This window comes from Kryptolebias marmoratus, linkage group LG3 (assembly GCF_001649575.2).
Source record: "Kryptolebias marmoratus isolate JLee-2015 linkage group LG3, ASM164957v2, whole genome shotgun sequence".
Classification (NCBI taxonomy): Eukaryota; Metazoa; Chordata; class Actinopteri; order Cyprinodontiformes; family Rivulidae; genus Kryptolebias; species Kryptolebias marmoratus.
In genome coordinates, this window is record NC_051432.1 from 6,843,650 (window position 1) to 6,863,053 (window position 19,404).

At 38.5% G+C, this 19,404-nt stretch overlaps 2 protein-coding genes across 3 annotated transcripts; one reads left to right on the forward strand and one right to left on the reverse strand.

Annotated features, from left to right (window-relative positions):
• Positions 1–357: 357 nt before the first annotated feature.
• bglapl (bone gamma-carboxyglutamate (gla) protein, like) lies at positions 358–1,868 on the forward strand. Its single transcript, XM_017425711.3, has 4 exons — positions 358–492; positions 592–960; positions 1,064–1,160; positions 1,268–1,868. Exons 1-4 carry the CDS (start codon positions 432–434, stop codon positions 1,368–1,370), a joined length of 630 nt encoding a protein of 209 aa, XP_017281200.1. The 5' UTR covers positions 358–431; the 3' UTR covers positions 1,371–1,868.
• A 2,981-nt stretch (positions 1,869–4,849) lies between these two features.
• On the reverse strand, positions 4,850–15,843 carry slc34a2a (solute carrier family 34 member 2a). Of its 2 annotated transcripts, XM_017425841.3 has the most exons (13): positions 15,406–15,841; positions 14,548–14,611; positions 14,323–14,433; positions 13,025–13,153; positions 12,609–12,752; positions 12,387–12,498; positions 11,336–11,528; positions 10,169–10,264; positions 9,948–10,068; positions 9,139–9,306; positions 8,928–9,044; positions 8,572–8,696; positions 4,850–7,176 (listed from the first exon to the last, which is right to left on the reverse strand). In XM_017425841.3, the coding sequence occupies exons 1-13, from the start codon at positions 15,433–15,435 to the stop codon at positions 6,610–6,612; spliced, it is 1,977 nt and encodes a 658-aa protein (XP_017281330.1). In that variant the 5' UTR covers positions 15,436–15,841; the 3' UTR covers positions 4,850–6,609. The 2 variants fall into 2 exon arrangements, with proteins under 2 accessions (XP_017281330.1, XP_017281329.1); XM_017425840.3 differs by having other exon boundaries at positions 8,572–9,044; positions 15,406–15,843.
• Positions 15,844–19,404: the final 3,561 nt, after the last annotated feature.

Below are 19,404 nucleotides of genomic sequence, written 5' to 3' on the forward strand. Positions count from 1 at the left end.
TAGCTAATTATTATATGTGTGCAAAGGTTCCCATGTAATGTGAGATTAATTAGTCTTGTTTTTTTTTCCCCCTAATGGTCACATAACGTGTTCCATACGCGCGCATATGTTTACATGCAGTACAATGTAATGTGTGTGCAGACAAATGGCAGGAATGCTTGTGGTCGTGTACGCTGAGTGAGTTTTCGGACTCGGTGCCAGCGGCTGTGTGGGTGTTTGTGGCAGCCTTAAATGACAAGTGGAAGCGGAAACGGTGATATTTGATTCTCCAACCAATCAGAGAGTTCATGCGTGGGTCTGGTCTGACAGCAGAGCAGGGCTACAGTATATATTGACCTGGATTTAGGGGTTAGAACCAGAACAAGACATCGAAGGAAAGCAAAGAAGCTCAATAAGGAAAGCAGCGAGAAGCTACCTAACTACAAGACATCATGAAGACCCTGGCCCTGCTCTGCGTCTGCGCTCTTCTGTCAGTGTGCTGGTCCATGGGAGGTGAGGGCAAACTCTTCTCATCACTTGTGAGAACCCTGCTGTTTAATCTGAACAATAATGTAAAGAATCTAAAACGTGTTCCTTTTCTGTCCTGATCAGCCGTGGAACCCGAGGTTGTCGTGGATCCTGCTGCTGACTCGGCTGTTGACCCCGCAGCTGCTGCAACCCATTCATCCTCCTCTTCCTCCTCCGAGTCCGACTCAGCCTCAGCCGCTGCATCTGACTCCTCTTCATCAGACTCTTCGGCATCGGACTCAAGCTCAAGCTCAGACTCGTCAGCCTCCGATTCAAACTCCGAGTCCTCCGAGTCCTCTGAGTCCTCCGAGTCCTCCGAGTCTGCTGAGTCCTCCTCCGCCGAATCCTCTGAGTCCGCCTCTTCAGAGTCTGACTCCTCTGCCTCTGACTCTGCTGCCTCTTCTTCTTCCTCCTCCTCCTCCTCATCTTCTTCAGAGTCAGCCAGTGCTGAAGGTATCCACATGCTTGCTTTCCCTTACAATCTTTGGGTAATTCTAGTTTGTAGTTTATGGCTTTAAAACAATAAGAAAAGTTCACTTCTCTTTGTTCCCTTTAGCTTCTCATGTGGTGATGAAGAGAGACCTGGCCTCCGTTCTCCTGAGGAGAGGAAGAGCTGCTACAGGAGGAACCCTCAGCCCTCTGCAGCTGGAAAGGTACGGTCAGCAGAAACAGGTCAAACACTCTGTTAGTTTTGATTTGAGCTGATCTTTGCAGCAGTCCCAATGATGCCTCACACATTGTTCTCCCCTCTGACTCGCAGCCTGAAGGAGGTGTGTGAGCTGAACGTCGCCTGCGATGAGATGGCCGACACCGAGGGCATCGTGGCAGCGTACACCGCCTACTATGGCCCCGTTCCTTTCTAAGTGAAAGACTCCTCTTTCACTCACATGTGTACAGTTTTTAAAATACACTTTACCAATATTAACAATGCAATAAATCCCCCAAGTCTTTATGAGAAGCTGCAAAACTAAATCAGATGGGGGTTAACCCGTCTTCTGGTGCTAGCTGGAGATTCCTATTAGCTGCAGATCACATGTGTTCAGCTGTGGTCTCCTCCAGACTTTCAGAGACATGGAAACACAAACCTGTGAACAATGTAAAGCCCATACAAATGTAAATTATTCTTTTCTCCTGCGGGATTTTACAATGAATGGTGCTAAAAGAGCAAATGTATTGTATGTCAATGTTTTGTTGTTTTTTATATTATGCTTTAGATTGAGTTTACTGCCAGTGTGAGTGAATAGTTGCTGTAGAACTGATGGTGCTTTGTGTATAGTTTGTGGGAAACACACATCAGCTTTCTGTAATGACCACAAATTGCCTCTGGGTTTGAAAATAATAAATTATTTTGTTTTGTCAAATTGTCGTATTGTCCTCGATGTATACTATCTTTTAATTAGTAGCTGAGAAAGCATTATCATCCAAACTTGATGCTTCAAGGGGCAATGAGAGCAAGTCTGCAACTGACAGAATGTAAAGTCAAACCAAAAGTAAAATAAAATAAAGATTAACTTGGAGCTTGAAGAAGCCCAAGTAAAATGTGGCTCGGTGAAAGGAGAGTGGTTGTGTGCTAAACGGCAGATTGGAGGTTTAATCACTAATGTACACTAATGTGCTAAATCTTAAACAGTTTTAGCTTTGACAAAAAAACATCTTTAGCCTGTAGCATCTTCTCTTTACCAAGCTGGATCTGGCCATAACATTTTATCAACATCACAGAAAATATATCCTCATTTGCAAGGCAACATGGGGAGTGTGTGCGGTGACTCCTTCCCTGCATCAACATAGTGTTATTAGCTCATTTTAAATCAGAATAATTTGTATTTGCTTACCTGGTGGGTGGGTTTAATCAGTTGGTTCATAGCTCAAGTCATTTAAAAGCCAGTGTTTTGAAATTGCAAAAAATACATTATGAAACAATTCTGTGTCTAAAGTACGCAAATGTGTTTTGCAAAAAGTGTGAGGCTGATAATCTGTTTATAGTTGTGCAGATCTGGGCTGGTCCTTTACTACTTGTGTGTAATGTTTTGCTAACTGTGAAAAAAATATTTATTTGAGTGTTTAGGTAATTTCAAAAATATGTATGTATGTATGTAATGTAAAAACTACTGGTCCCATTATCACCATTAGATGGTACTGTTGTTCTGGCAAGCACATTCTGTCTAAACCACAGACTGGATTTATTAAAAATAAGTCTGACATTTAACCAGAAATGTTTTGACATGTTTAATAAAAAATAAACAAATAAGTGGCGTGAACAAAAACAAAAGTCTATATGTGATTTAAGCCTACAAATTGTTTCAGGTACTGAAAGCTCAAATTGGAATTTAGAGAACTGTGAACTGCTTTTTAATCCATTCCAAGTAAGACATTGAACAAAACTTTATTTAAATTTTGCTTGTGATCTCAGAGTTACTAAAGATATCTAATATTTTGTAAGGAATTAGGTTCAAAATGCTTACAACAATTTTATTTGTGACTAAAAGACAGATCAAGAAAGATGTTTGGTCCAAACTTACCACCTTTACCACCTTTCATCATGCTGAGAACACCATCCCCACAGTGAAGCATGGTGGTGGCAGCGTCATGCTGGTGCAATGTTTTTCCCCACTGGGAAACTGATCAGAGTTGAACAAAAGATGGAGCAAAATATATAGAAATTCTTGAAGAAAAAACCTGTGCAGGTCTATACATATATATAACTTTATTAATCTGGAGTATTTTGTGTTGGCCCATATATATATATATATATATATATATATATATATATATACTGTATATATATATGCCTGGTATGATAGAGGGTCTGTCATACCAGACAGGACCCAAGATGCAGGCTGTGTAAAGATGAGCCTGAGACAGTCCAGCACATCATAGCAGGATGTAAGATGTAGGCAGGCAAAGCATGTGTGGAACATCATAACCAAGTGGCTGGAACCATGTACAGGAACATCTGTACCGACTATGGACTGGAAGTCCCACAGTCAAAGTGGGAGACTCCACCTAAAGTGGTGGAGAATGGCAGGGCTAAGGTACTGTGAGACTTCCAGATCCAGACTGACAAACAGCTGATGGCTGACCAACCGGACATTGTGATGGTCAACAAACTACAGAAGAAGACAGTAGTTATAGATGTAGGTATCTCAAGTGACTGAAACATCAACAAGAAAGAACACAAGAAGCACGAGAAATACCAAGGGCTGAAAGAGGAAATAGAGAAGTTGTGGAAAGTCAATGCCTCAGTGGTACCAGTGGTCATCGAAGCACTCAGTGCTGTGACCCCCAACCTGGAAGAGTGGCTTCAACAGATCCCAGGAACAACCTCAGAGATCTCTGTCCAGAAGAGCGCAGTCCTAGGAACAGCTAAGATACTGAAGAGAACCCTCAAACTCCCAGGCCTCTAGTAGAGGACCCAAGCTTGAAGTGAAAATGGAACCGCCCATGTGGAACAAATAGGAAGAGATGGAAGTTTTTTTTATATACAATATAACTTTATTAAACTGGAGTATTTTGTGTTGGTCCATTACTTGTAATCAAACAGAAAAATCAATTTTAATTCCAGACTGTAAAACAACATTCAGAGATAGTATGAAGGGGTATTGAAAATTTTTTACAACCCAATGTATATGATATAAAACTCCATTCACAAAGGACTAATAGATTTGTTATTCTGTTCCCCCTCCTATATATTTTAACTTCCTTTTTAACTATACATATTTAAGCTTATAGAAATGTTTCCTAGAAAGCAGCTACAACACCTCATGAATTTAATTTGTATTTGATAATAACGGCTTTAAAAGTAATGAAGCACCTGAAGCGCTAACTTACACACGCATTACCCAAGGTTCTGGACGACACGTATACTGTAACGTGAGACTCAGTTCATCACATGGAATATGTACTCCTGTGGTTGTTGTGCTGTGTGAGGGGGTGTATGTTATCAGTGCTGACAAACTGATTACCTCCATCACAGTTTTTTGTACATTGCTCTCTGACACGTAGCTGGTACAACAGAGAGAATTACCCAAATGCTTCAAAACTTTCATAACAGCAACAAAATCTGGAGGCAGAAAACTTGATTCTTTTAAAAAAAATTAATAGAAAAACTGTGAAACATTAATGTGATAACATTAATGATGTTGATAGGGTTTTTCAAAAGTTTATGTACAGACCATGTTGGTTTCTCTGAACCTTTTGAAGTGTTCATTAGAAACTATATACTCAGAAAACCTTCAGATAACGCTGATAAGAAGCCAATAAATACACCGTCAGCGATACTTTCAGGAGCTGTTAGAAATAATATGTCCAGTGGACAACTACAAAACAATCAATCACTCATATGTTGAATGTTTTATATTATTTTTATTATGTTATAGATGTCCATTCATCTCAGCTTGGTCCACATATTCCTTGAATACAATTTATCTTTTAATTACAAAATATCTTTACATCTTAAAACGATGTGTTGAGGATCTTTGTGTGTCCCTTAGGCACAGTAAATGTAAAATAAGTAAAAACACAGTAAACGACAACCTGACAGAAGTGTGAACACATGATAACTTTGTGTCTTTTAAACTTTATCTATTTAGTTTTGTGCACATCTGATTAGATCGTACTGCACTGTATAGTTGTGGATAGAAGTCGTGGCACCTGTTGAATATACAGAGACAAATTCAAGTTTTTGATTAAAATACATCCAACTACCTTCACTTTAACTTCAGTGACTGTTTATTGCACATTTAACACCAGCTGTGGGTTTACATCTAACTTTTAATCTATGTTGTTTAGTAAAATATCCCATAAAACCATCGGACAGATTTTGACGAAACCTTTGGAAAGTAATGATTTGATTTAAGATGGCCGCCACAGCTAACTGACCTTAGCAAATGCAAAATCGACTGTAACTCAGTCAATTTAACAGATACTGAGCTAAAACTTGGTATGGTAGTAGCTGAGAGTCATCCCCAACGCACACTCGGTGCTTAAGCTGAGCTCACAACATTTAGTTTCACAACTTTGACATTCAAGGCGGCGGGCGATATACATTCCTTTGAAGGAATGCTAGTTTAAAATTTTAGAAATAATTTAAGGAGAGGAGAAGCTTCAATAAGTTAAGCTGTGGCTGAGCTGCTCTCAGTAATATCAACTATAAAGTGCTACCAGAATGTGATTTTGTAGCTCCCACATTTCAATTTTAATTTATACAATATATAAAAAAGGAAAATAAAATTCCTGAAATTCTGTTGTAGCTTCTGGTTTGGATGTGCCACCCATCTGGTCAACTGTTTGAAAACTTTCTAGAGGAGCCTGTGGCTGTTTCCTCATGTATACATAAAATCAAGTAGATCTGGTAACATTTTAACTAAACACAAATGTCATTAAAAAACCAAATCCTACATTGACAAAACAAACTAAAATTCTGCAAATAAATATTCTGCTAAATCATGTACTTCCACTAGTACTCAGGAAGGGACAAGCCACACTTTTTTTTTTACACCAGGTGTTCAGAATTGACTGACCTAAAACCAACAACAATACTGATCAAGGAGTTCCCTCTTCTCTAAAAAAAGGAGCCATGCTTCATCTAAATCAGTGTTAGGCTGTTTTAATGTTTTATTATGTTTAATCCAAAACAAAGTAAGCTCTAATTAGCATCTGGGTATGCTCCTAAATATGGGAGCAAACATAAAGAATTAGTCTTCTCATTTTTCTTTAAAAGTAAAAAAAAGGGACTTTCTCATTTCCCTGTCTACCATCTTAACATCTGCTGTAGTCCAGATTATTTAGACCTTTTGTGCCTTGAAGGTGGAAGCAAGGCAAAGAGTAACGTGCTGACAGACTGACATGTTGTTGGTTTTAACAGGATCTGATGACAACGACAAACATCACTTTTCATCATTCCTAAGATTTTCAGTGCCACTTCAGATTGCAAACAATAACAAACACTTTAGCATTTGTTGTTTTTCTTTGGTTGACATTTCTCGTGTTGCACATGAAACTACAGAAAGTCACCATATAAATATTTTAAAAATTGTACATTCTTGTGCCATGTTTCATAATCTTTGTATTTTACACAATCACTCACGTAATAAATATAAAACCTCAAAGCGGAGTCATTTTAAGGATGTTTAGTTCAAGTTTTATCTCATTTTCTACTTCTTTGTCTGCACTCATTGCAGGGTTATCATACGCCGCCGTGTGTCCGTTTGTTGAATTTTCCACAGACTCTTGTACTTTGTGCTCTTGCTCTTCGTTTGCGACCTGGCAGCACTTGCAGCAGCAGCAGCATTTGGCTGCGAGAACACCGACCACTTTATCCCAGGGAGCCAGGGAATGGGCCCACAGTGGGAGAAAGTCCCAGGATCGCAGCGCTGCGGGCAGGCACCCAGGCTTTCGTTTCTGCAGCACATTGATCACCACGATGACAATCAACATGACGAGTAGAGGTACACCTACACCCACCAGTACCTGCCAACCCGCCAGCGACAGGCTGAAGACGAAGAGCGGTAAAAAGAAGAAGCAGATGAGGATGTAGGCTGCAGCAAACCAGCGGTAGGTGGCCGTGATGTTCCCCAGGCTTTTAGCCAGCCGGATGGGGAGGCGTGTGAAGGGGATGGGATACCACAGAATGATGCCAGAGATGTTGAACAGGAAGTGGACGAGAGCAATCTGAAGGGATCAGTAGAAAGCCTCACTGGTTATATTTATTTAATACTTTACAAAATACATATTACCTATACAAATAGGTACATCAAAAATTATCTAGAAAAATGCACATTTATTGTTTGTTTTGCTTTAATGGATATTCATCTGCACCTATTCAATACAAAATGTATCACATCCAGACACAAAAGTTAAGAAGATCTGTACACAGAACATAATATTGTTAGAATTTAGCTTTACAGTGAGAATTATTAGTTTTAGTTTCATGGTGATATTTGGTAGCTTTTTTTAAACCACATACAATTGTAGATGCCCAGCTTAAAGTCAGGTTTAAATATACTTTACTTGGGTTTAAATAAAGCTATTTTTGAAAGAAAGTTTCAGTAATTGGTAAGTATTGAATGCGATGCCTCACATAACTTGAAGGAACAGAAAATAAAAATACAATGATCAGGTAATGTGAAATTAATGGTTTAATCATTTTTAACTACTGAGTGTGTTGTTTCACTTTCCTTAAGGGACACAAAAAGGTTACCTAATGATCCGGATATGGTTCTGTAATCATTAACTACTGAGTATAATATTTCACATAACTTGAAGGAACACAAATAGGATATGTAATCAGTAGGTGTGATGCAGTATCATTAGTGTGTACTGTGTACTTTGTATCATTACTTGAGTTCTCAAAAAACTGTAAATGATTCTCAAAATCATCAGCAATGAAGACGTTACTGATTTTTATTATTTTTCCATTTGTTCTATGACTTAGATTAACACCTGAGAAAAATGTTAGCTGCAATTACACAAAAATACTAAACAGTAATTAATAAATGATTGATACTGTGATATCAATTTTATTTACTAAAAAGTAAATTCTGAAACTTTTAATGAATAATCATTAAAAAATAACTAACAATAGTTTATGAAGAGTTATGAAGAGTTCCCTGATTCCATGTTATTTCCTATGTAATTAAGCAAATTTTTGTGGCACTTTTTGTGTTACAGAAAAGACAATTTTCAATGTTTGTTTGTTTGTTTGTCCGCTTTTTCTAAATGATGTCATCATTTTTTAAGAATCATTCAAACAAAACACCAGTCTTGGCTTTCACACTGCAAGTTTCAAATTGCCAAATATATTTCAAATAAATGCCCTCAGCAACAACATTTAAGCTAATCCTCAGGGTGTTATAGTTGAAACCAGAATTGTTGTGCTTTGATCTTTTTCTAATCAATTAATTTGAAGTTGTATTCATATCTGTTTTAGTTTTGTTTTGTTTCATTTTCAATTTCATTTCTAGTTTTTCTTCTTTTCTTAGCAACTAAGAAAAGAAGAAAAACTAGAAATGCTGTATCTACCAGATTGTGTAGTTGTAACCAAATCTTTTCGGACAGATTCCTCACCTGTAGTGCGTTAGCCAGTGTGTCTCCTGGACTTGCCATGGCTGCCAGAATAGCTGTGGTGGTGGTGCCAATATTTGATCCCAAAGACAATGGGTACGCCCTCTCTATGCTGATGACACCAATACCTATACAAGCAAAACACATACTAGTTAAAATGTGCAGGTTCGCACTAACATAACTTCCTGCAGCTTGTTGCACCAGCTTTTTCACTTCAGCTTTACTTTTAGGTAACAGGACCATTACAAAAAAAAAAAACGGATGGATGGATGGATGGATGAATGGATGGATGGATGGATGGATGGATGGATGGATGGATGGATGGATGGATGGATGGATGGATGGATGGATGGCCTCACCAACAAGTGGAGTAATGGCAGATGTGAACACTGAGCTGCTCTGCACAATAAAAGTCATTCCAGCACCAACTAGGATGGCAATGTAACCTGTGACCCAGCTGAATGGAAATGGGAAATCTGCACACACACACACACGTAAACACACACATTACCATTCTGCTAAATTAATCTCAAGTAGCTGATTGAATAACCAGAGTGCAGCGCTGCTCACCGGTGTTGAGGATCTTCTTTATGACTGAAGCAACCTGCCCCTTCAGCATGGAGTTAAGCAACTTGACAATGAGAATTAGGCAGGAACAGAGAACCAGCAGAGCCATAGTCAGCAGGATCAGACCCACCGCCAAGTCGGACAGGTTCACATCCACAAAGAGGTGATCACCTACAAAAGCACAAACAGAAGTGGAACATTACAATAAAAAAGTCAAAGCTTAGAAACTCCCTTACAGACCATTTACTACACACTGACACAAATAGGCAAATGAAGCAGTAACATACCGAACACTGGACATAGAACTTCCATATGTATGCCAACAACAAGGTAAAATTTTCCCTTGGCCTTTCACAGACTTGTCCAAACAGCAGTAGAATATCACTCACTGCTTACTACTGATTGCTACTATTAGCAAACAATGTTAGCAACACTAACATAACTATATACATTATTTATCTCCATACATTATTGCCAGATGGTAAAAATCAATAAATGATCATAAACAAACCCACAAGTCATTGTCTTAGTTTTGAAGCAATGGCTCATGGGAGTTTTAAGCCACTACTTTTCGAATCCATTTACCACAGAAGTCAGAACTCAGATCTGAGAACGATGTCACATTCAACCCTCCGTCGTTCCAGTTGTAACTCCAAAAGTCAGCACTTTTTTTTCTTTTTTTTTGCAGTGTCCTTCATCCACAATAGTCACTTTTTGCACTAATGAATAAAAATGTTACTCTGATTTTTTTTTTACCCATTTGTTTTCTCCAATTCGATAAAATTATTACCATTGTGGGCTATTATTCTTACATTTCTTTATGTTATGAATCTCAGATACGTTCTTCAGAGTGATGGTGTCATTTCCATCAAACCAGCAGAGAACCGGAGAGGTACAGTTTTCTGGACCTGGAACCGTGACGTTCTTTAACGTCTGAAACACAATGACAGTTTGACAGAAATTATTATGAAAACAAAATTTCACAGTACCGGGTATGAATAGTATATTTTACATGTTTTTATTTGTGTCTTACGGTGTTGGTGTAGGTTTGGCACCATGTCTTGATGAGGCTCTTATGTTGGGCTTCCGGGTTTCCGGTGGCTATTCCACTGATAACAGACTCATCTAGCTGAGTCAGGATGACAGAGAAAAACTGAGTACAACCCAAAGAAAGATAACAACCTTTTATAATTGCTCCTTATCACTCTGATAAAGTTGACGAAGTATAAACAACAGAATTCCAAGAACTGAAAGCATCCACCTGTTCTCTGTTCTCAACTTCTCTTCCACTTGAGAACATGAAACAGGTGGAAGAGAACCTGAGAGGTGGAGGTATGCACTTGAAAGACGAGGGATGAAAGTCAGACAGAGTACAGGTGTGTGAATGAGAGGGAGGCAGGTGGAACAGTGATGCTACAAGGAGCAGAAGTCACAAAGGTGCAGGACTTCAAGGACCTAGGGTTGAATGTCCAGGAAGACAGGGAGTGTGATGAAGAGGTGAAGAAGAGAGCCCAGGCAGGATGGAGTGGAGGGAGAAAATATTTAGAAGTGATTTGTGACAAAAGGGTGGCAGCAAAGGTCAATGGAAAGGTTTACAGACAGTGGTGAGAGCAGCTATGCTGTATGGTTTGGAGACAGTGGGACTGACAGAAAGACAGGAGACAGAACTGGAAGAGGCAGAGCTGAAGATGTTGAAGTTCTCCTTGGGAGGGACAAGGATGGACAGGATTAGGAATGAGGTCATCAGAGGTACAGCACAGGTTGAAGGACTGGGAGATAAAGTTAGAGAGGCCAGACTGAGATGGTTTGGACATGTGCAGAGGAGGGACAGTGGGTATATTGGTAGACGGATGTTAGAGATGCAGCTGCCAGGAAAAAGACAAAGAGGAGACATATGGATGCAGTTAGAGAGGACATGGAGGTAGTTGGAGAGAGGACAGAGGACACAGAAGACAGAGTTAGATGGAGGAGGATGACTCGCTGTGGTGACCCCTGAAAAGAGAACAAGCAAAAGAAGAAGAAAACATCGAACATCCCATGCTAGTGAATCAACCAACTCTTCATTGGACTGTAAACCATTTTTCCCATGTAAAACTTTTTTTGTTATGATGCTACATAATCCATTTTGATTTTCCAACACATGTCTTCAGTCTGTACAAGTGAAAATACATAATTATCAACAACTTCTGTGATTTCTTACCTGTATAATTGACTCAGTAAGGACGTCAGTGATGACATTCAACAAGTCTGGAGCCTCTCCACTCTGGATTTGAAATGAGTCTGTGATGAGTTTAGTGAGGATGTACAAATAACCAGTGGCCACTTCCAGAGGCAGCAGCACCAGCACAGAAAGCCAGTTAAAGAAGTCATGCACTGTGGCCCCCGCAAAAGCCCTGGGTGCAAGGTGAAAGAAAGATAGCTGATCAATCTAAAGTATACTTTATAGTCCTTGTTTTAGGGGAAAAGACTATTTAAAGCAGATATTTAACAGATTTTGTTCAATTACTGAATCATTATATGTTCTGGTATTCCAATTTTTGACACTTTTCTAAAAGTAAATAAAAAATAGTTGTCAATGTAAGATAAAAAACATGAAAGCTTTGATTTTGATTTACTGATATAAATGTTGCACATTAGTGTTTGTTGGATAAATATTTTGGTGCTTTTATAAACAAACAACACAAATTGGAAAACAACTGGAATTTGTGACCTCTAGCTGACTAGCTGACTATGGACTAGCTGACAGTTATTCTCAACAAATACTCTGAGCGTGAGATCTCAGCAGGACTGTGTGAGATTCTGCATAACCCTATTTGTAGAGTTCAATCAAAATGACTACAACTTCATTTTTCTACATAAGATGATTTTACTTTGGCTTTGGCATGAAAGGCTGTGGACAATGTGCATTTCTTGAAGGAATGTCAAGCCTTCAGTTTGCATTTTTATTTATTTTAGCAAACCATGTGCTCTCCCTCTCCCACACACTTTTGTACATGCTGCATGAGACCTACAGCTACATAAAATATCATGTACTTTTCATCTGTTTTACAGTGTCACAGTTGGCAGAAATGAATTTACAGGTGGATCAGATTAAAATTGGGTGGACCACTTGACCGGATGGGCCTTGGCATTATCTGCGTGGGCCTAGACAAAACCAGCCCCTGCAATGTCAGCAAGATTTGTCCAGTTTCTTTTCTTATCTTTGAGAAACTACAATAGAAAAGTCTTTTTGTGAAAGATAAAACTGTTACCTGCGGAAGGTGCTGCGGTCACCAGCCTGCGTCATGGCAACAAGCGTGTTTGTCACAGAGGTGCCGATATTGGTGCCCATGATGATGGGAACGGCCACCTGAACTGTTAGGACTGTCAGAGGACACAGATCTCCTTCATCAGTCCACTCAAGCCTCATCATCATTTATCTGTGTACTCTTTGACTTCCTGTGTGTGCGTGTGTGTTAGTGTTTTGTACTCACTTCCAGAGGAGACCATGCTGACAACTATAGACGAGGAAGTGGAGGAGCTTTGGACCAGCAAAGTGACCAGAACCCCGATGACCAAACCAGCCAGAGGGTTGGACAAAACAGAGCTGTCCTGAAAGATGTTACCTGCTGTTTTACCTGGACGGGTGAAAAGGGGGATCATCGAACGTTTAAACTTTTCTTTTTTTTAACAATGTTTCTTGTGCAGATGAGAGTGGAATGCTGTGTGATTCCTTTTACATAAATTTTCAGCTTTAAAGGACAAAATTAGGGCTGAATTCCTTCAGTGCTGCTCAGATTAGCTTATATTTACATTTTAGAAAACTGTTTTAATAAACATCCCATTGCGTGCACGTTATGAACTCAGTATTACATCTGTAAACGGCCTCGCAGCCATGAAGTATGTTTACCTCCAACGAGTTGAAATGCTGAGCTGAGGATGTCGAGGGAACAGATGAACATGTAGAGGAAGCCTAGCAGCAGTATAAACTTTAAAACTGCCACCAGCACCCTCAGCACCTTCCCTTTGGTATCCAGAGCTGAAATGAACAAACACAAGGACCAATTTATGTGTGAGATTGTGTGCAAGTGGCAAGAATCAAAAGGAGAACACGTTTTTTGTCTAATATTTTAAACGTTTTTTTATATTTCATTATGTTTGCAAGTAAAAACAGCTGCAAAAAACATATTGCAGAGGTAAACTATGACTGTTTTTAGTTACGTGAGATGCACAAAATGTTATTTTTGATAGCTTTTAGTAATATGATGGTGTTGTAAACAACAGAGAAACCTCCTTTGCTTATCTTAACCTCAGACATTTCATCAGTGATGTTTTGGCACAGACGCAGCAGTTTGTTTGGCTCCGACATGAATCACATCATTTATTACGCTCAATTGTTTTCTAAACAGTTAGACTAGTAACTGATTTATTATTCTTCACAACAAATCAAGTAATGCTGAGAGAAGTTTTCAAGATATACCATATGAACATTATTAAGACTAATTAAACTAGAAAATTTTAAAGGATCCTGATGCAACTCAGAACTCTAATACCAGCTTTCTTTTATGACTTACTTTTATGATAAACTAAGATTTAAAAAATGTATATTTTCATGTATAACCTGTATACGAAGTGTTTGTGAAAATAAGAGTTTGTGAAATTAAACCTAAACTGTGATTGTGGAAATACAGTTGAAGATATAAAAATACCAGTTTAGTTGTGTAAAGTCCAACTTTCTGCAACTTGTTTAAACTTTAAATGATGTTTCTATGTGAAGTAGGTGTGAGCTATAGAGCTCCAACGAGGGATGGATTTTCTCACTTATTTTGTGAAACATCATAGTTGCCTGTGTGGGAATGTTTTGTAGCTTTGTGCAAATTCCTTTAAGACCAAAGTTGTACCAAGACACCAACAAGTCGTAGCACACTGTTTCCAATCCAACAGCTTTGGGTTTTTCCAAAAGCTGCAGGCAGACTGGTGAATCAAAAATTGTGACATAAACAGAAGAGTAACAACCAAATAGTAATAAGACTGCTTTAGTGCCTCTTTCCTACCATACTTATTTAAATTAAGTTTTAAATATTTTGATGTGTAGATGTCAAGATAGACCTTGTATTTACATGGATTTCTGACCATTAGTACTAAACAGGACATGAGCATATTTCTTTATGAACACACCAATGAAACAAAGTAAATTACAGTTCTCACCTGACCATGGGACCCCAGTGTCCTTCAACTCTGGCAGATCCCAGGGGTCTGGTTCCTCTGAATCCTCCTCAACCAAGGCCATGGTGGAGTATGCAGGACTTGCCTTGATGTCTGGCACAAACAAGGTCTTTAGATAAGTTGACAGTTTTTTGTAAATAGTTAATTTATTGGGTTTTAGTTAAATAGTTTGCTTTTAAAACTGTGCAGAGATAAAAAGAAGAAGACCTTTATATTTCTCGCTGTATTTGTCATCCTGGTCTTCTTTACTCTTATTCTGAGAGTCAGTTGGCTAAAGAAAGGGAAAAAGTACATATTTGAAGACTGGTCCTTTCTATGTATCCAGTGTGGGCAACATCTACAGACTCATTTCTCAGTATTTTTTAAAAAGAGAATTTGTTTTTCTTTTTCTTTTCATCTAAAATATTCTAGGTTTGACCAAACAAATAGGGGTGACCTATGAGCTACACAAACTATGCACTAAAAGGCATTCATTCATTTAATATCAACACAGATGAACATGCACACACATACACACACACAGTGTTCATGGCATGCCAGGTTATTGATCTTGTTGTCACATGCTGTGGCTGCAGTAAAATTCCATTCACACATCACTGCCACAAAATCAAAGCTAAATCAATGTTACAGACTTGCTGACTGAAAATCATCTTCATTCATTTGCTGTTTAAATGTCATTCTTAAACCTTCAATGAAACACTCTGCCCTCATGCATAATAATTGTTTACCTTTTAAGCATTAATTTTACGTTTTACGTAGGAGTGTCAGAGGTCCACAGCCAATCTTTTTCAAGTGAAAGTCCAATGTCTGCTAATATGATCCAACAAACTCTTTGAGATAAATGATAATAGCGACCTAATAAGTTCCTTGTGTTGAATTACATCTGTTAAAAATATGAGGTTCTAATTTTTTTTTTTTTTCTAAATCTTTTGGTTTAATATGAAAAGAAACATAAAATTTGGGAAATCACATTCAGAAACACCAAGCTACCATCTCAACTTCATGCATATTTTATATTTAATGTGTCCTGTTGTTAAGATTCAGTAATATTGTCTTTGTGCTCACCTGCGGAAGCGGTAGCTGTAGTGAGTCCATCCTTCCTTGGCGCTGAGCTCACTTGAACTTTGGGATGAGAATTGCTCCCTCCACTCATATAAGGTGGAAAGGTTGGGAGGCATCAGAGGAATGTGTGATGTGCAGCTTTCACATCACCAGGAACACCTCCATCTCGTAGATAAGCCAAACACACCTTTCAAACTTTGATAAGCCTTACCTGACACCTGTTGTGTTGCAATCCAAACTCACATTGTTCTGGATGAAAAGTGTAGAGCTGGTGGGATCTTGCTGCACCGTTACACCTGCTGTTGTTCAGCTAAACTAACTCAAGAGCAACCTTTCCTCACTGAAAACCCATGACAAGTTCTGTAGTTTATCAGGTTTAGAAACGTATCCATCCATGAGAAAATCCTGTCCCTTTTTTTGCTGTCCATGAGCAACACACTCTGTTCTGTCTGGCCGTCAGTCTCAGAGTGACTGTAACTCCAGCTGGTTGAGCTTTCGATTAACTCCGGGAGAGGACTGGCAGAGAGGCTGGCTCCCCCCGGCAAAGGTTTACCCAGATCTCATGGGGATGGTTGGTGTGAGGTCGGGTGCAGGATGTGGTCTGAGTCATACAGGCACGACCTGAGTTTTTGAATGTGGCCATTTTCTATTTCTGGATTAACATTTTATTGATTATCCTAAAATAGTTACTCAATGATCAATACTTTGGAACATGAGTGGCCCAAGTTCCAACCTATTAATCTGCTGATGGCAGTTTAGAGTCAGTTTAGGACAAACTAATCTACTAACTCTCCACGGTAGCTGAAGTCTGATGGGCATGAGTGACACTCATTGTTTTAGAGGCACATAAAGTTTTTTTTACCCCCCTGAAACCCTCAATAGAAAGAGATAAAAAGAGAGGAAGCGAAGCCCTTGTATCTTTATGTCAATTCAACCCAAAGGCCAAAGGGTTAATACAAAACAACATTTTAATGTTTTGTACCAATCTCAAACAAAGACTGCATATAAAGATGGATGAAGCATCTTAATCTGCGTCTGCTGTACAATAGTAAAGCCAGAAAAATCCCATTTACGGGAAATACCATGAGTTCCTAATAACTGACCATGAAGCTCAGAGAAAAAAACTTGGAAGTAAAGCTTCAAGTTTTGGGAATGATATATCTTTTTAATTTAGCATTTACTTGAGTTTTTAACAGTTATGTTTTAAGTTTTCTCTGCAAAGCACTTTGCATTGCTGTGTTGTATGAAAAGTTTTGCATAAATAAGGTTTGATTGACTGACTTTTGATATTTTAGGGGCCAGAGTCTGCGCACTACAGATGTAGGGCAGTAAGTCCCACCTACTCATTCACACATAATCAAATGTTTTTAGAGCATTCAATAACTAATTACCACTAAAAATACCACAGGATGTCAGGATTTGGAGCTCACACATCATCCACTCTTGTCCTGAACAAAGGGACACCACAGGGGTGTGTCCTCAGCCCCTTCCTCTACACTTCACCCATGACTATTCCCCATCCACATCAAAAACACCTTTGTGAAATTTGCTGACAGTGCCACCACAGTAGGACTGATAACTAACAACAAGACACCCCACAGGGAGGAAGTTCAGCATCTAACAAAAATGGTTTTGAGTAAAAAACCTGGAACAAAACATTAAAAAAAAACAAGGCAAGGATGGTGGACTTCAGGAGATCAAGGAACACTGAATACCCCCCTCTCTTTATAGACGGCAGGGAGGTGGAGAAGATCAAGACTTACATCTAAGCTGATTTCTCCAAGACCACAACATCTCTTACTAGGTATGGAAGGCCTAGCAGAGGCTTTACGTCCTCAGGAAGCTAAAACAAGCTGATGCTCCTTGCCACTTGATGATAAACTTCTACCAATCTGTGATAAAGCCTCCTGACACACTGCTGTGCAGTGTAATTTTCTAGCTGAGCTGCAGAGGACAGAAAAGACCCGCAGCAGGTGGTGAGGGTGGCAGAACGCCTAACTGGCACACCACTACGCCCCCTCAAAGACATTTATACTGATGACTGCAAAAGAAAACCAGATGTGTTTTGAAAGACCACACTCACCTTGGACATCATCTGTTCTCACTACTGCTCTCTGGAAGGAGCTACAGACTCATCAGAGCTGCATCAAACAGATTAAAAAAAACTTTATACCCTCAAGCTGTTAAATGCAACATCCCTCCACTATCCCAGTAAGAAGGAAGAGACAGAAATCGGGCTGCTATTTTGTTGCTATTAGCATCTCCTCGTGTTCTATTTAATTTTATTTTAATCTTAATGTTATTCCTTGATCTTGCAAATTTGCCCTGCCAAAACTAAGAGCTACTAAACTGTGTTTTGTTGTTTCCTGGAACAATGACAACAAAGTTTTGTTCTGTTCTATTTTTGGAAAAAAAAAACAAAAAACATTTAAACATACAGCAGCAAGTTAAGAACTAAGAGAATCAACAGAAGTCAACACCTGGAAAACATTATTTGAGCTGTATTTTTATTTTTTATTCTGGGAAAAAAGTCCCATTGGTTTTACATAGACTTAAACTTAAACTTAAACTGCAGCCAGCCAATGTTACACACATTATATTTACCTTGGTTGGTGAGACACAGATGATCCACTAGTGAAACTTTTAAAGGGAGCAGAGAAAAAGATGATGATGACAACTTTGGGGGAAAAATTAATCTACTGGTATGTAAATGTGCCACGGTTTGTTGAGTAGATAATCTACACCTATGTCTCATCAAATTATCCTTGGAACTGCTTGAGAAGTCTAATTAAATGTCTGTTTGATTAACTTAATTGACCCACAGTGACCTACCGAGAGTAGTGACATCTCTAATTGTCCTAAATACACACCGGTACAATGATCGTCCCACCAGACTGGTGGTCCTTCACCACTCTGGTATTGCCTTACCCCTGCAAAAGACAACACTCAGCATCGTCTGGCTCTCTGCTGATAGGCAATAAATTTAACAGGATGATAAATGGGGAAGGAGAATAAAACTCAACTCAGTATTTATCAGACATAGTATGTAAACATTCTTTTATTTAAATACAAGTATATGGAAAAGATTATTATGGTGCTCACTGTCAGATTACAAGTACAGCAGCAACACCTAGGCTTCATACAACGCTACTGCACCACATTATTATAGAGCTTCTACACAAGTAACCCTATTTAGTGTTTGTTTGTTTATTTTTATTACTGTCTCAGAGAAAACTATTACATTCTGAGTACAGTATCATATCAAAACTATGAGAATACAACAGATTTTTACTTAAATTGTTGAATGTTTCTGTTTTGCACTCATTTACAGCTTGCCTCAGTCATTAAAAATATATAATTGTTAGTTCCATGTAGCTGTGTATAGTCCTGGCTATTGTTTTTGCATATTTTAACATATAACACTAAAAAATAAACTGAAAAAGTTGTGTTGTTGTATAAAATGTCAATAAAAGCAGAATGCAATGATTTGCAATTCTCATAAACCCATATTTGGATTGCAGCTGAATGTAGTAAACATATAAAATGTTTTAACAAAAAAATGGTACAATTTTTAGAAAAGAACAGGGTAATTTCCAGTTTGATGGCAGCAAAACATCTAAAAAATAGGGACATGGGCAACAAAAGGCCCTTAAAGCAAGTGGTATTAATAGGATACAGCTGGAGGAACATTTCAAAACAAAATAGGTTAATTGGCAACAAATCAGTAAGATGACTGGGTATAAAAAGAACATTTTATAGAAGTAAAAAAAGGCAGAGGTTCATCTTTCTCTGAAATACTGCATCTAAATGTAGTGGAATATTTTCAGAATAATGTTACTCAACAAAAAATTGGTACGATTTTTGAGTATCCAATCATACACAGTTCATAATATCATCAAAAGATTTCAAGAATCTGGAGAAATCTCTGAGCTCAAAGGACAAGACTGAGAGTCAGTATTGGATGTCTTTTATTTTTGAGCCCTCAGGGGCCACTGCATTGAA